Here is a 17,746-nt window from a genome sequence, read left to right on the forward strand (position 1 = left end):
TATCTCTAAATGCAATAGTCTAAAAAAATATATTTTTCATTATGAATGTAAGCTGATCTTAACTTTCATTTGTAAACAATATTTGTTTTTCAAAATATACAAAGTTTTACTGTTAAACTGTTGTCCTAATATAAAGGACATATATTGTTCTATTACCGTAGAATGACTGCATAATTCGGACAGTCACGTGTAATAAAGACGTTAGCCACGTGTGGCCTCAACGCATTAAAAAAGCTCAGCATTTCCAGGAACTCATCATTTGCTGTACGTGTTGGGGTCTTAATAAGGTAAGAGATTTTATCTTAGTTCAAGGCAAAACAATTTTTTAAGAACAGATATTAAAACTAATCCTTGCCTATTACTGACTACTGATATTCTGAAAAAAAATGTTTTGCAAATTGAACATGCATAAATCTATCAGTCTATCCAGTGATGTTATATTTAAAATTATTGTTGGCATCTCATTGTTTTATTGTTTAATCAACACTATGCATTATTATTTTTGAGATAATTTTAGCATTGAGAATAACTTTTAGTGATATATTTAGAAATCTTTCCATAATGTTCTTCAGAATAAGACTGGGAATAAAATTCTATACATGTAAAAAAATATATAATCTCTAAACTGAGATTTTTGGCTCTGCATATAAAAAATTATCTTTAAAAACAATTTTAAGCATTAGCCAATGTCCACATAAGCATAACAGGTCAGTGCATGATAAATGTAATTTATGAATGGTTTTCAGAAGCATGTTGCACTTTTTAAAAAAAATGAGTTGAATTGTAAGGTAATTACCAGTTGTACATAGTTAAATAGCTAATGTATGTAATGTTGTGGCAGGATGAGCTGCCAAATGTTCAGTAGTAGCTGCTAAATGCTTTTAATTAACAGAAACTGAAAGAAAAAAAAGAAAAATCCTAGCAATTCCAATGCAGTTCCACCACCTACATGCTTTGACCCCTAAATATACGTTTATGACTTACAGCTCAGAACATTGAGGCTGTTGATGTTGCTCAGTGACAACTGACATTGGCTTTGAACCCCACACCTTCAGTCAAGAACCATTTTGGTATTTTTTATCCCAATTTTCAATTATTTTATTCTTGGTAAATTTTATTAGGAATTAAATTAGCAAATGTTTTCAGTTTATGTTTATTTCAAGTTTGGTCACAATTGAGTAATCCTTGATATAAGTATAGGCCATTGAGTTAGAATAACCCAGGCCGCACTTGACTGATTCATGTGCAAAAAAGTATTTTTTTTTTTTGGTAATTGTTTACAGCTAAACAGATTCTCTATCAATTTTGAGAAAATAACATGAAAACTGAGTGATTAATTGGTTAATTGGCTTTATCAAACTTTGTATAATCACCAAAAAAAAACAAAACGATTTTCTAAGAGACTTTTATTTGGAAAACTGTCAGTCTTGGTGCACTGGATCACAAGAACTTATTTTCATTCCCACAAGACGAATCCAACAGGACATATGCTTTTTTTTTTTTTATGAATAGTTAACTTCCAACTTGTTTTTTTATGAATAGTGAACTTCAAACAGTAAGTTGATAAAGCATAAAACAGATTCTTGTTCCTTTAACTCACTATTTGAAATTCAATGAACTAAAAATTTTAAGGCAGCTCAAATCCTTACTTTTTAAAGTTAAAACAACATTTTTGTGTGTGTGTTTTGTGGTTTGATGAGTTTGGTGTGTAGGAACTCCAGTGGCCTGCACAGAGCCCTAATCTTAACTTCACATCAATCGATAATGCACTTTGGGTTGAATTGGAACGTCAACTGCGAGCCAGTTCTTCTTGTCCAACATCAGCACCTGACCTCTCAAATGTTTTTTTGACTAAATGGGCACAAATTCCCACACAAGCACTCTTGCGGAAAACATTCCCAGAGAAGTGGAGGCTGTTGTAGCTGCAAAGATGTCCAACAAGCTCATTTAGTGTGATGGTCAGGTTTCCACATATTGGCCATGTAATGTATAAATGGGGATGAAATAATAAAATACTGCACAGTAATTGAGGATTAATAATTTAGTTTGTTTACATTTATTTCCCAATGTTGTTGAAAGTGCAGATAAACACAAACAGTTGACTGACATTATTTTTCAGGTCTAGATTTTATTTGTTAGTAATTTTTTTGGGGGGGAATTGTTGTTATGGTGTGGGGGGCCTCCAAAGACGTTTACGCCCAGGGGCCCCAGTACCACTGTGTTTCCATGGAAAGTCAGAAAATAAATGCTCTCTTTACCTCTTTTTTTCAAACTTTACAACAGTATAAGTGAAATGGTTCATCCTCTATCTCTGGTTCTTTTGCTCATGATGCCAGGTAAGGCTCTGCTGACACATCATCACTTCAACAACAATGCATTATTTTTTTTTTCCTGTATAAACATAAGCATATCAGTAGGCGTATTGATAGATTTACATGTTTGATGGTGTGTTCTCACTGGTGAGTCAGTGCTAATTTATTTCTTTCTTCCTCCAACCTGACCGATCAAATAGCTCAGCTTGCAGCGTACCACTGGTACTGGGAAAATAGCACGTAAGTTTCTGTCGACCATAAATTATTTTATCAGTGTTGTTTTTTTTTTTCTTTTGGTGAAATCATCATAAAAAAATGTAAACATATATATCCTTCAAAGACATAGCTAGAAAGATATCTCAAGGGATCCAAAAGCCTGCTAGAGGAAGTGAAAAAAACTGTCTATGTTGTCTGAGAGTCATCAGAGACCTCTGACAGGAAAGAACCGGATTGACAGGGTGGCAGGGGGTGCCTCTCCACCCTGCTTGCCACCCAATTCTGCAGTCCCTAAATTATGATGCAAAATTGTATTCAGCACAATGTTTTTTTGTCATTTAACAACTACTTTGAGAATATGCTAACATTCATACAATCTCAGTGTTACAAAAGTACATAGAAATCAACAAAGAAAAAAAAAGAAAAAAACATATATGCCTTATTCAAAGTTGCTGAAAAAAGTGCAGATTTGACTGCCTTTAATTATGTACAAACTACTCTGTGACCTCATTCATAAAACGTTTGTTCGACGTGGAAAGAGGTGGAGGTTGAAGCACAAATGAATAAGCAACTTCAGTGCTCAAAATCAAGCATCATCTACCTGTACCTGATTTACATATCACTTATATGACGCATGCCCTAATTCAAATGTTTATGGATACAATAAAATGTCAGCAATCAGCGGCTCGTGAGCCAATGGCTGTGCTCAGCTTGAGGTGTTTCTACTGTCCAGACTCTATAGTGTTAAAATTACATGACTGAAAAGATGTCTTTATGTGAAAGTCACACGCACAGGCTCGAAAAGAAGGTCCTGCTAAGTGTTCGGGTCACAAATGTAAAATCAACTTTATACTGATGATGGTGACAATAGTGGATCATTCACTTACACCTCAGAAGACACACCTTTCACCATGTTTTGAGTTCACTTTTAGGACAATGTATCAGTAACCACAGTATTTCTTTCTCCACTGACTTATGTACTATCCTTGTCTCTGCAGGTCTCATATAACAACATCTGACATTACAGAATCTGAATCAAGCAGTAAGTCACTCTAGGTATTTTTATCTACTGTAATTTCACCATAAGTGTGTGTGTGTGTGTGTGTGTGTGTGTGTGTGTGTGAGTGTGTGAGAGAGAGGGGGTCATCCTGGCAGTAATGCAAGCTATCAGCCTTCTTTCCACACTCACCAGATAAAATGAAAAAAAAAAAACATAACAGTTCGACCCCAAAAATTCAGCCAGAAAGTTTTTCAGAACTTTGTCTCACCTCCAAGATACATCATCAGAAAGGGGTTTTCTTAGTCTTAAAACCGGAAACTCTTACTCTAGAGAGTACTGCAACACTGCTGCATGCAGAGTCATGATTATTTTTTTTTATTATTTTGGCCAGAGTATCCCTTTACACGTCATGTTCTCTACACTTCTGAAACGTACTGGTTTAACTTGAGAGGTATCCAGGAGGTGTGTTTGTTACTCGAGTAACAAATTTGATGACTTGCAACTCAACTTTGACTACAACACCAGTGACTGACTCGGACTTCAGCCTTAAGACTCGGAAAGACTCGAAAAAGTAGAAGGAACGTAGAGAGAGTCTGACTGCAGACTGCTACACAGTCGATTATTTTTCATGTGGTTGTCAGTCGATCTGCAAAGCATCAACAGCATCAATGCGCGTTCAGCACTTAAACTCCGCTCTTACTGGAGAAACTCACCAGGCAACTGACCATTTTCCTCATGATAGCAGGACAAAAGAACAAAAGAAACACAGCTCTCACTGTTTGACTGACAAGCGCCACATTCACCACGAAACTTTGACTTCTTCTTTGCCAGCTTCGTACTGGAATTTGTCGTTCCACCTTAAATGGTGCAGCAGTGGCTGTGTTTACATGCAAAGATTTTTGCCAATCCGATTGAATACAATCCGATTACAGATTCAGACTGAGGTGTTTATATGCACACTCTATTCAACGATTTGATGGAAAATCTTCGTTTGCATGCTCACTACAAGTAATCCGATGCAAAATGTTGCGCATGCGTGGAGTAGCGCTTAGAGTAAACGTTACCATGACAGCGAACATCACGTGAGTCCAGTCAGAGTGAGATGAGCAGCAGTGAGCAGTGCTTGTGTTGTAATTGCTTTAAAATGATGTCAGACACAGGTAAACATCCTTCACATGTCCTTATTAAAGAAGGCCGAGAGGAAGAAGTCGTGTTCTGAGACACATAAGCTGGACGTCCATCCCACCGCCGTCTTTTAAAGATCAGAGCATAAACTTTGTCTCCCCTGCAGACCAGTTTCTGCTCCGATCTTTAAAAGACGGCGGTGGGACGGACGTCCAGCTTATGTGTCTCAGAACACGACTTCTTCCTCTCGGCCTTCTTTAATAAGAACGTTATAAATGTTATAAACTTATGTTGAACGTTATAAACTTTCGCCATGACGCGACGCACATGATCAGAACGGACTTAAACTTTCTGATTGGAATGTAATCAGATACAGGCGTTTACAGGGATATTACTTTTCTATTTAACGGATTATTTAGAAGTTTACTCACCTCGTTTAATCAGATAGAAATTGTATTCCGAATAGGCTCAATCGGACTAGTCTATTCCGATTAAGGTGTTTACATGGACGTATTCTATTCCGATTGAGCTATTAGTCGGATTATTAATGGATTATCAGGCTGCATGTAAACGTGGCTAGTGAGGTGCCGGAATGTTACAGCTGCACCATTTAAGGTGGAAAGTAAAATTCGACTAAGAAGCCGCTGGGGGGAAAAGTCAGCTTCAGCTTCATACATTCACCATCATCTTTCTGTCTTTTTTGTAAACTTTGTTCAGCTCGGTTGTTTTGGTTTCTGTCCCACTTCTATGTTTGATTTTGTTGTTAAATCTCTAACGATTGCTTACACGTGTAATTATTCTTAGTTTAAATTGTCAAAAAGAATCAAGCAAAATAAAAAGACTTCACATTCTGAGTTGGTAGAGAGAGGAAAAGGCTTCAACCTTCATTCAAACATAGCTCAAAGCATTTTAATGGCAGAGGTCTCCGGACAACCAAAGCACAGACAGCATTTAAAACAGCTTAAATACCCTTTTTTGGGGGAGGTTGGGGGAGATAAGGTAACTCCCTTACCTTGTTTAGCCATGTAGTGTTTAGTATTATTACTTTTGGTCCTCCTAGGTGCAAATGCATCCTATATTAGGTTTTTAAAAAAAGAGCCTTATCCAACTGCCTTCCCTTTAAAAGACATCCCATATAACATGGTTATATAGCTCTTACTCAGCCTTATCCAACTGCTTTCCCTTTTAAAGCAATTCCATACGCTTATGTAACTCTTCTTAATCTAATATTTCTCCTTTTCATCAATATCTAACCTGCTGATTAATAAGATATTTATTCAACTCAGCCATCAATCCCCCTTTTTCGTGGCTTTAGGCACAATCCCTATAAATGGTTGTTAAATGAATGTTAAACTAATAGTTAAGTGACTATTACACTCTGTGACATAATACTAACTATAAACTATAAATAACTATAAATATTTGAGTAATATACCAAAATATCGTTCAGAGGTAAAACTCACAGAAAGTAAAGTAATAAAGTAAAAGTAAGGTAATAAAGTGAAATCAAATCCAAATTAAATCCAATCCAAAAATCAAATCCATCATTCCCTCCTCAAGTAGTCAATGTTTGTGAATCGGGTGTCATACAGGCAGTGAAATGCATGCTGCCAAAATTATGGCAGCTTTTAGAAATTCAATCATGAGTCTGGTGAGCTTCACAAGGGGCAAGAAGAAATAATAGCAGCAGTGGGCACAGTTAATCTGGATAACCCTGGTTAAGAAAGCCATCAGGCTTACTGTACCAGGTGCTCCAAAAAAACAGTAAGCCCTTGGTTGACCTTTTCCAGTCCCAGTTCATGACCCCAAAATAGATAACCGGTACTTAACTCCTTGAATATCACTAACCAGTTTTTCATGTCATGAAGTTGTTGTGCAGATCAATCTCAGCCAATGGACTGTTGGTTGTTGAAGTAGAATTTCATCTCTAGCTGTAGTCAAAACCATTTGCCACAAAGGTGTTGGAAAGTCCACTAAAACTCCATCAGCTCCAGCTGGGCTCTGCTGTTGAGCTTTGCCGCACTGTTTGCTTCACCGTCTTCCCAAGCCAGCCGTCTTTCTCTTGGCTGGCTGGACCTGTCCGGGGCAGGCATAACACTTGGTATCCCCGTCCACTGGGTTCTGTCTTTTTCACCATCCGCCTTCCAGTTCATTGATGTGCAGCTCAATTTCTTTCAGCTTGGTGGTCATATCCCACTTCTGACACTAATGTAGTCTAATGTAATGTGTTGGCTCAGAAGAAGATACAGTAAACATAGTGCGTAGAGGTGACTGCTCTTTGATTTAGAACAGGCACGCCAGCAAGAAATGCCCCACCCAGCGCTTACCCCACCACGAAGCACAGGTGAGGGGTAATGCGGTAGGACATTACAATCAAGGAGGGTAGACACTTCTAACTACTACTTAACTGCTAAGGCACAGTTTACTCTAAGCAACACAACTACACTAATAACAGCAACACATCAGCAACAACAGCAACAATGAGTGCCCTTCTTACCCAGGTGTGTGACATGCTCCACTGCCACTTTGCATGGCTGCACCCCTTGAGGTCCTCATGGCATTGGGCCCTTGGCAGATGCCACATAATTAAGAAGCTATTAAATGATAGATGACATAATGCAATTTTCTATTTTCAGTAGTGTCTGCCTCAAGATTTGCTCATCACTGTCTAAATATGAGTTATTGTGGATATTATTTTTTATAAAAACATAATTCTTGATATTATACAGTTTTCTTAGTCATCCTCATTTCTGTCTATCATTCCATATACACTATATTGCCAAAAGTATTCGCTCATCTGCCTTCACACGCATATTATATATATTCTTAATCCACAGAGTTTAATATGATGTTGGCCCACTCTTTGCAGCTATAACAGCTTCAACTCTTCTGGAAAGGCTTTCCACAAGGTTTAGGAGTGTGTTCATGGGAATTTTTGACGATTCCTCCAGAAGCGCATTTGTGAGGTCAGACACTGATGTTGGACGAGAAGGCCTGGCTCGCAGTCTCCGCTCTAATTCATCCCAAAGGTGTTGTATCAGGTTGAGGTCAGGACTGGGCAGGCCAGTCAAGTTCTTCCACACCAAACTCGCTCATCCATGTCTTTATGGACCTTGCTTTGTGCATTGGTGCGCAGTCATGTTGGAACAGGAAGGGGCCAAACTCCCCAAACTGTTCCCACAAAGTTGGGAGCATGAAATTGTCCAAAGTCTCTTGGTCTGCTGAAGCATTAAGAGGTCCTTTCACTGGAACTAAGGGGCCGAGCCCAACTCCTGAAAAACAACCCCACACCATAATCCCCCCTCCACCAAACTTTACACTTGGCACAATGCAGTCAGACAAGTACCGTTCTCCTGGCAACTGCCAAACCCAGACTTGTCCATCAGATTGCCAGACAGAGAAGCATGATTCGTCACTCCAGAGAACACGTCTCCACTGCTCTAGAGTCCAGTGGTGGCGCTTTACACCACTGCATTTGACGCTTTGCATTGTGCTTGGTGATGTAAGGCTTGGATGCAGCTGCTCAGCCATGGAAACCCATTCCATGAAGCTCTCTATGCACTGTTCTTGAGATATCTTTTTCTTCTTCTGCTTCTTCTTCTACTTATATTATTAAATCTAAATTAAAATGTAATAATACATTGATGCATTGAAAAATCTCCCTTCTTTCTCCTCAGCAGCATCAATTCAACCTCTAACACCTGCTGTCAGCACAAGCTGCACAGAAGGAGAGTTCATTTAAATAGACATGGTTGTAATAGATTAGTTGCATAGTTGCATAGGTGCAATAGAAATATCCAGTGAAAAATCTTTTAGATTTTAATGTTATGAGTTTGTGCTAAGTAAAACAAGGTGAGTTGAAATTCTTACTAGTTCCTATATCAGAAAATATTTTCAAAGGTTTTGTTGATATATTCACATTAAGCAGCATACTTACTGTGTAAACTCACAAGTTCCATGAATTATCTGTAATTTTTACTTCTAGATCCAACTAATGTCTCAATGACTGTTAGTCCTTCTGGTGAAATAGTGGAGGGCAGTTCAGTCACTCTGATATGCTATAGTTTAAGCAACATGATTGTGATTTACACCTGGTTTCATGGGAGAGCACTTACAGATACCAGACAGAGCTACAAGATTGTCAGGATCAGAGCTGGGGACAGAGGAGAAATCTTATGTTTTAAAAACAGAAAGGGTCCAGGCATAATTTAAAAAATCTCCCTTCTTTCTCTTCAGCAGCATCAACTCACACTCTAACAAGTGGTGTCAGGACAGAAGGTGAGTTCATTTATATAAACATAGTGGATGCAATAGAAATCTCCAGTAAAAATTTTTTTTAGATTTTAATGTTAAGAGGTTGTGGTAAGGAAAACAAGGTGAGTTGAAACTCTTACTGGCTTCAACTGTTTTGTTGATGAATATAGTTCATATAGAATTGACAGAAAAAGAGGGGTGGTGGAGTTGCTATCTACATAAGACATAATAGACAAGCTAAAATTCCAAATGCAGTCTCTAAAGAAAAATGCTTTGAATTCTTTAAAGGGGGCCTAAAACAGATTATTCCTTTGTCATAGTGGGGATCTACAGGCCTCCATCTGTTACTTTTTCTGCAGTTGAGGAAACTTGAACTTTTATCACTGCTACAGAAGTGCTGATCCTGTGCAATTTTAACTGGTTGAGATTAAATCCAATTGTTTAAAGAAAATTTGTGGCAACCTCTCCCTTGCAGTCAACTAGACCAGATCTTAGTACGTCCACCTTGATCAGCCTCCTCTTATCTAATGAATGTGACAAAATTACTGCATTTGGTGTTTTCATCTTGGTTTTAGCAACCACTGCCCTATCAGATGCACTCGACTAAAAAACCGCCTTGTGCATAGTGGTAAGAAGAAATTTTCAAGATTTTAATGAGCAGGTTTTCTTCCTGACTTCCTGCCAGATTCAGACATCACTAGACCATTTTAGCAAAACATTCTTAAATACGGTCGATAAGCATGAGAGTAGTCCACCACCAATCTCATTAACAGTGGTCCCGTGTCCTATATTGTACTTCTATATAATAGACCTATAAGGTAGGAGAATCTCAGGAATGTTCCATTAAGTGGAAGTGCAAGGTCAATTTTTCTAATAAAGGCTATACAAATACCTCAAATGATGTCCTTCTGTAAGAAAAGTATTTTGTTTTAAATCAATTATTATTCATATGTGAACAAAAAGAAAGCAAACTGAAAGTAATGTTTTTGTTGCATGGTGGCAGCTTATTCTGTAATTTTGGAGTAAAAAAAATCTTGCTTTTTTGCTACCAACTGTCAGAAGTCAGATGTTGGCAAAGAACATTTGCATCAAGCCAATAATTATGACACATAATTTTGTTTCAAAATAAATATTCCTTTTTTCATAGGGTTTTTGTTTTCTTCAACTAAACTTACCAGGGTGTTAATAATTATGGGGCCTCTATAGTTATTATAGTATTTGCTTTTATTATTTCTTGCAGATAGCCCAAAGTGGGTCTTGGTGTCTAGCAGACCATCTGGTGGAATAATTGAGGGGACTTCAGTGACTCTGACCTGCAGCAGTGAAGCAAACCCATCTGTGGAGAACTACGCCTGGTTTAAGAGATCAGGAACTGAAGATATACAAATAGGGAATGAGCAGAGTTACAGAATTAAAAATATCAGCATTGCAGACAGTAACAAATACAAGTGCAGGGCATCCAACCGGCACGGATCTGCATCTTCAGAGTACACAGCCTTTGATATTTTATGTAAGTAAAGAGCCATTTATATCTAATATAACACAATATTTCATATATATTGTGCACGTAAGAGTTTAACTCTGACTGAGTTGTAGGACCAGTAGATCAAAATGATGTGTTGTACCTCTAGACTCCCCAAAGAAGACGTCAGTTTCAGTGACCCTGACATGCAGAGCTGTTGCTAACCCACCTGAAATGGAATACACTTGGTTTAAAGAAGGTGAAAGTGAACCTGTGGCATATGGGAAGACCTACAGTGTCGCAAATATCACTGAAGATGATGTTGCTCCATTGCAAGGTTGCTACTATTGCAAGGCTGGTAACAGAATTGGCCATCACTTTGCACGTCCTGTATCAGTCACATACACTGGTGAGCAGCAATGGTTACTTGATCTCTCAATCTCTCTATTCCGTTTTAAAAGACCTTAATTTTATTATTTTAATCCTTTAACTCAGAGGAGAGTCCTAAAGCACAGGTTGCAGCTGCTGCCATCGGTGGATTCTGTGGAGGACTCTTTGTCGCCGTTCTCTTCACCGTTCTGTGGATAAGGTGATGCGTCTCTAATGTTTAAAGCATCTCTGTTTAATGTTTCTCACACTCACAGTCAAACTCTATATTCAGCTGTCCAACATTTAGGGCCAGTTTCCCAAACCCAGTTAAGCCTAGACTAAAAACGTGACTCAGCATTGCAACTGCATTTTAGTCTAAGACTAGTTTTAATCCATGCCTAAAGTGGTTACATTAGCAAATAGCACAGCGTTTAAAAGAGTGTTCTGACTTAAAGCCCCTGTGAACACATTTTGATATTTTTTGAGTTTTTTGCACACAGCCTTGAGACAGAGAAGTTATTTTAGCGTTTTCTAGCTTTTTACTCCAAATTGCGTTTTTCACAGATCTTAGAATTTACTCAGATTTTACAGCCATACATGTACGAACCTACCAATGAAGAGTTTGAAGATGATTCAGAAGTTGCAGCAACAAATAACTCGCATTCACTGCTGGTGACAGAATGGTAGGTTTCTTTAGTTACAACTGTGTGTCCACCGTCTTCTGTGGGAAGGTAATGTCTGTTTGACAGCCTCTCCCTGGTGAAGTCTTGCTGACACTGACATCCAACATCAACTGTGGTGTTTTTCACTGAGTGCTTCGTCATCTGTGTGCAAACAACGTTCGAGAATAAGCTAGACTCCCTCCAAAAGCAGCTAACAAATTAGCCGCTAAGATATTAAGCTTTATACAACAGTTAGTTCCGGCCACGCAAGCTGATTGGTTGAGAAGCGTTCTAACCATTCTGTTATTTCTCCATAACATAACGGGTTTTTCACAAACACTATCACTCCGCTGAGACGCCGTTGCTATGTGTGCAGCGAGTGAGTGGAGGTCATTACTCTGATGTCGCAACAAGCTGCTTGTTAAGGAACTATAATTTGGCGGAAGGAATTGCTAACATTAAAACATATTAAATGCCACGTTCCCGGCCTAGTTTATTTATTTCTTACTTTATTTATTTAACTGTAGTATAAAAGCAATAGAACACTCGAGGTTGTGTGTTATTGCGAATAACATCACAGCTGTGATGATGTATGGCGACCAAATCACAGCCGTGATGTTATTTCGCAATAACACACTACCTCTGGTGTCCTATTGCTTAAATATACAACTTAGCTATAGCCAGTGGAATTTATGACCACTGGTGTTATCTTTTACAAGTTTGCTTAAAGTTAAGGAAAAATACAGATTATGTTGAAGAAGTTACTCACATGTTGTGGCTGTAGACTCTGTTCTTCGTCTGATAGAAGAGGTAACGTTAAAGTAGGTTCAGTACCTAAGAGTCAAGCTAAGAGTTTAAGCATAACCGCATGCCTTCTGAGTGAAGTTACTGAAGCTGTCCTCAGTGAAATGTTTATTACATACACTGTTCATGTTGTAGATGATGCCACTGTGTCCAACCTTATCCAGTTTTTATGTGATGGTACTTTAAAGAAGGTCAGGCTTTTATCCGCTTTTCTGTTGGATGGGCATCCAGGGAATGCACACACATGGAATGTTGGAAAAACTGGGTGAATGAACCTCAGGTGCACCAAACAAGCAAATAGCTGGATAGCTAGCTAGTTTACTAAAATGCTTACTAAGATAGCTTTAGCTCACCAGGTTACTCAGACTCAATGGGAGGGCAGAGCCATGTTAGCTTGTGATTGGTCTGGGTTATGCTGACAGTAGACAGACCCACTTTTAGGACCACCCATTCAACATTGAGAGGAGAGCAAGACTGGTAAAATACAGCAGACATTTATTAGACTTTGGAAAGATACTCATAACACATACTTTGTATGTTTACATTGGGGGCCCTGAGGAGCCAGATTATCTTAATTAGAAAGAAAACTCAGATTTTCCCAGGGGCTTTAAACCAGATGTAGTCCATCAGCCAAGACATGTTTGATGCCCAAATGTTGCTTCTTTGGTTTAGCACTGCACCTATGAGTCTAACATACCTAACACTAGAAGTCAATAGTCACCCAAATCTTTTCCATAAACACATTCCCAAAACTTTTCTCAACCCACTCAAATCGCATCCACGTCTTCAATAAGGTTGCTGATCAAACTTTTTTTTGTAAGGACTCTCGCTGCAGCATTCTGGACTGACTGAAGCTTGTTTAGGCTTAATAGAGGTCCTAAAACAGAGCCTTGTGGAACACCATACTTTTGTCCAAACAGCTGATTCACTATTTATATTCACAAACTGATAGCCTCACTCAGGAAAGAGCTATTCCCATTATTCCTACAGGGTGTTCTAACCTGTCTAGTAGGATAGCGTGGTCTATCAAATGCTGCACTAAGATCAAGCAGAACCAGCAAAGATACGTTTCTTGTTTAGAGAATAACAAATCGTTTACAGTTTTCACTAGTGCTGTCTCTGTGCTATGACGTTGTCTAAATCCAGACTGAAATTATTTATGCATATAATTTCTATGCAAGTAGGATGTTAGTACGCTTGACAGGATAACATATGAGATCTCATATGAGATTAGGCAATGATCTGAAACTGCTGTACTCTGGGGGGGTTTAAGGTTCCCGCTAATGTCTGGCACTTACGTCATCAGCATAATCATACAGGGGCTTAGATGGATTTATTTTGTTCATGTCTGTAGTTCACAGTCATACTGTGTCCTAAACCTTTTGAAAAATCAGTTTTAATGAAGACCTAGATTAGTTTCAGTAGGTTGAGAGAAGTTTAAAAGATGTATTTACAAAAGAAAAAATTTGGGTGACTATTGACTTCACCACCATTATGTTTAACTGAAACAACACTGCTATGATAATAATTAAGTATGATAACATGCAATGTAGAACTGTTGTCATTTATTGCCTAAAAGAAGGAAGAAGTGGACAACAAATGGAAGTGAACGTGGGACAACAAGTGGAAATTATTACGTTACAGGTGAAAGCAGGAGGAAGAAACAGAAGAAGACATCAGTAAAAGATGATTATGAGGTATGTGATCTATTACAATGTGTGCATCATTATTCATCCTGGCTTCCAGGTAGGGTGCAGAATCATGCAGTGCTGTTTAGCCATACACTTGCACAGTGAGGCAGCTGTTCATGGTGCTGATGTACTCTTTTTCTTCAAACAGAATTTTAGCCCGGAGAACAAGGACGACACATACACAGCTCTTAATCCGATGACCAAGTCCACAGATGATGTGTATGATGCTATAACAGTAAGAACCTTACTTCAAAAACCAAATTCACCCAGAAAACACAGTTCCAAGAATGAACAAATGAAAATATTACTGCAAAATTAATGAGAGTGTTTAATCCATCTTCCTCTCTATTGCTTTCTCTTGCTCCTCCTTTTGCTATGATGCAGGTGTAGGTCCTTAAAGCAGCCTCTTCTGACTCCAGTAAGTGATTTCATTTGCACTTGATGCTTTGTCAGTGTTGGTCAGTGTTTCAGTGTTACACAGAGTTAGTAGTGGGCAGTATATCAGTTCATATTTGTATACCGGTATACCACAAATATGCACAGATAATGCAACATACAAACAGTGCAAATATTGCTAACATTAGCCCGTTTTAGAGCTGGGCGATATGGCCAAAAATGTTATCACGATAAACAAAATACATATCGTTCGATATTGATAAATGCGATAAATGTCAATTCATTATGTCTTTCAAGTTTGAAGGCTGATTTTTGCTCCTGGGTGGTTAATTGCTGTTTTAAACTATCCTTTATGGTATAGTTCATGGGAGAGTGTGAGAAACTGTCTAGTGAGCTGCTTTTTATCAGCTGGAAAAGCACAGCCGCAATTTTTGTAATAGTCATAATTTAAGAAAGAAAATATTATTTTTAGCTGTCTGGTGATGAGTGCTCGGCTACGAAGTTAGCTTCTTATTTAAATATCTTATTCCACCTTACATGAAGCAGCAGTTATGCTAAGGTGTCTGTACAGGTGACAGAATGTAAATGCTCCTCTATTTAAGTTGGGACATAAAATTTGAACAAAAAAACTGCTGAATAAGAAGCCAACTTCAGCCTTGTAGGAATTCAGATGGGAATTACTATTTTGCACAATATAAATATTTCAGATTTACTTTGCGTGTAAAAATGTTTATTAAAAAGTGAAAGAAACTTAAATAGGTTAAAAGTAGGTTAGCATCTAAAGCATTTTTATTTAAAAGTATATGTATGATGTATGCCCAAACTGTCAGAAATTTTAATTACACTGTGATATACATTTTTGGCTATTTTCGGTGAACCTAGCAACAAAGCTTTTGCGAGCACAAACAGCTGACAAATTAAAAGAAAAACTTGAATAAATGAGTGGGTAAACATACTGAGGGTAGATGCTTCTAGCCAGATGTACTGCATGATACAATTAATCAGTTATGCCCTGTAACATGTACAAATATGCTAGGCAGGCCCAGTTGACCTTGATTTAGGCTCAAGGTGGCAGGTATAAAAGATTTACGTGAGTTTGGAAGAGGGTTCATTATTGAGGCACAGATGGCAGGAGCTTCATTTACTAAGACTGCTTAACTGGCTAATGTTTCAGCAGAAACAGTGACGTCTGCATTTAGATCAATTGGAAAGCCATTTTAGTAAACTGTTTTGGAAATCATGGTCAATAGTGCACATTCAGTGTCCCTGATACTCACATTGCTGCAATGTGTAAGTAACACCAGAAGAGCAACTGTTCCTTAGGTGACTGAGAATGTCAGTGCAGGACATGTCCACACTGTCAGCAACTGCACAGAGAGGGATATTACAGCGGGGTTACAGTAATAAACCCCTAATTACAAAGATGAATGCACATTTGAGAGTCTAGTGGTCTACAGAGATGTGGAAACAAGTGATATGGTCAGATGAGACATCCTATGACATCCTACATCTTGTCCTATCCAGATATCCTGTGATGAGAGTGGTCCCTTCTAGAATGACAGTGCTCTTGTTCACAGGGCACAAAGGATCACTGAATAGTTTGATGAGTGTGAATATGATGTATGTCATATGCTACAGCCTTTACAGTCACCAGATTTCAGCCCTATTGAACATCTTTAGGAGATTTTGTACAAATATGTTAGGTAGTGCTCTCCACCACAATTATCGAAACACCAAGAATGGAGTTTTATCCCACCAGTACAGTTCCCAAGGCTTGTAGAATCTATGCCAAGTCACACTGAAGACCATTCTAAGAGGTTTTGTTGTTTTTTCCTTTAATTTGTCATCTCTCTGTATGTCCATTAATGTAATAGAATATGTCAGTATGCTGATAGTGAATGTTATTGTCTTGGCTTTTAGCACTATTACCTGTGTGTGTTCTTGCCTTAGACTCATCATCATCAGAACCATCACAGTGGATACAAAGATGGAAGAGGAGGAAAACAAAGAATGAGATGTTAATGCTAATGCCCATAATACAGTGTTTCTTTTAAAGCATGCAAGTTCCACAATTACCTGCTAAAGCTTTGCAACAGCCTGTTTGACTTGTGTGGCAAACCAGTGTATTAGTCAATTAAGTACAGGGTGGAAAATACTTCAGTAGCTGTAATTTGTTATTATATGTTGTGTAGTTTATTCAAGTATCACTGAAATTGATTGCTTGTGTTTTTTCTGTTATATTTCCAATATACATTTACTCCTTAAGTTTTTATTTAAACTCGAATGTCCTTATTACAAATTTCAAAGGCCATGAGATTTTTCAATGCTCTGTGTATTCGAATTTTGAATTTAAGAGCTGATAGGGACAAGACAGACGGACTCATCTGGGTTACTTACATGCAGCATGATCTGTTAATACCCAGCATTAAAGTTAATTTAATGTTAAGAACAATAAATGAAGGATGAGCAGACTCTACTTTTTTATATACTTAAGGTTGTTAAAATGTATATTTTTTTTACATTAACTCACGTTGATTTTTGCTTCCATATTTCAGTATTAATACTTATTAAAGGGGATTTCCGGCCCAAAACTAGAATTTAATTATTATTTTTCAGGTTATATAATAGTTGGTAGCTCATTATTGCATACCTCTGTCTCATCAGTTTGACAGACTTTATGGTTTTGTGTCCTTTTTGTGTTTTTGCTCATCAGTTTTTTCTCATTGTAATACCCAGCATGCATTATGCAAATACTTAATACAATCATTGGAAACCCCCCTACCCCACAACAACAAAGAAAACCACTGATGTACCACTGAAGTGGATGTTAATACAGATGTGGTATTCAGCTTCCTAGCTGTAACATTATATGTTGGGGTACCTAGTCTTTAAACAACACCAACTGTTGTTTAAGTATTAAAGTATTAAGTGTCCCTATTAATGCTAAAGTATCAATGCTTTGTTGCTAAAACTCTCTTTTCCTAAAGTTTTACTCAAAATAAAGTTTGATTTGGAGTACAACACAGCCTATTGCCAGTGCATTCTCATTACATGTTCAAGTATGGAAGCTGCTGAATCCACTTCAATCAGTGCTCAATTCACTGCAAGGCAGAGCTGACCCCCCTACACAAAAAAAACTCTCCTTTCCATTTGGATTCATATTGTCATTTGGTATTAATTAAGATGTCTATTAAGCTAAAAAGTTTTAATTTCATCCATATTTGAGATGTTTTGACACCAAGTTGGCTTAGATGTATAAAAATACCAAACCTCATGTAAAAACAACAGAACATTATTTAAAATCTCAATTGGTTTGGAGGTTTGCTGTTTAAGTTCATAGTTGATAACCAGAGATATGTGAAAAGCCTTTTATCCCTTCACTAAAATATAAAAAGTATAACAGAATACAGAATAACACAAGTATATACATATACATAAGTATATGTGTACATATA

At 37.8% G+C, this 17,746-nt stretch overlaps 1 protein-coding gene across 1 annotated transcript; it reads left to right on the top strand.

The window, feature by feature from the left end:
- Window positions 1-276: 276 nt before the first annotated feature.
- LOC118805020 (B-cell receptor CD22-like) lies at window positions 277-16,770 on the top strand. Its single transcript, XM_036565623.1, has 12 exons — window positions 277-287; window positions 2,284-2,336; window positions 2,513-2,552; window positions 3,527-3,570; window positions 8,890-8,931; window positions 10,148-10,417; window positions 10,539-10,778; window positions 10,865-10,958; window positions 13,784-13,901; window positions 14,044-14,130; window positions 14,280-14,313; window positions 16,242-16,770. Exons 2-11 carry the CDS (start codon window positions 2,294-2,296, stop codon window positions 14,283-14,285), a joined length of 984 nt encoding a protein of 327 aa, XP_036421516.1. The 5' UTR covers window positions 277-287; window positions 2,284-2,293; the 3' UTR covers window positions 14,286-14,313; window positions 16,242-16,770.
- Window positions 16,771-17,746: the final 976 nt, after the last annotated feature.

The sequence above is a fragment of the Colossoma macropomum genome, unplaced genomic scaffold (genome assembly GCF_904425465.1).
Source record: "Colossoma macropomum unplaced genomic scaffold, Colossoma_macropomum, whole genome shotgun sequence".
Taxonomy (NCBI): domain Eukaryota; kingdom Metazoa; phylum Chordata; class Actinopteri; order Characiformes; family Serrasalmidae; genus Colossoma; species Colossoma macropomum.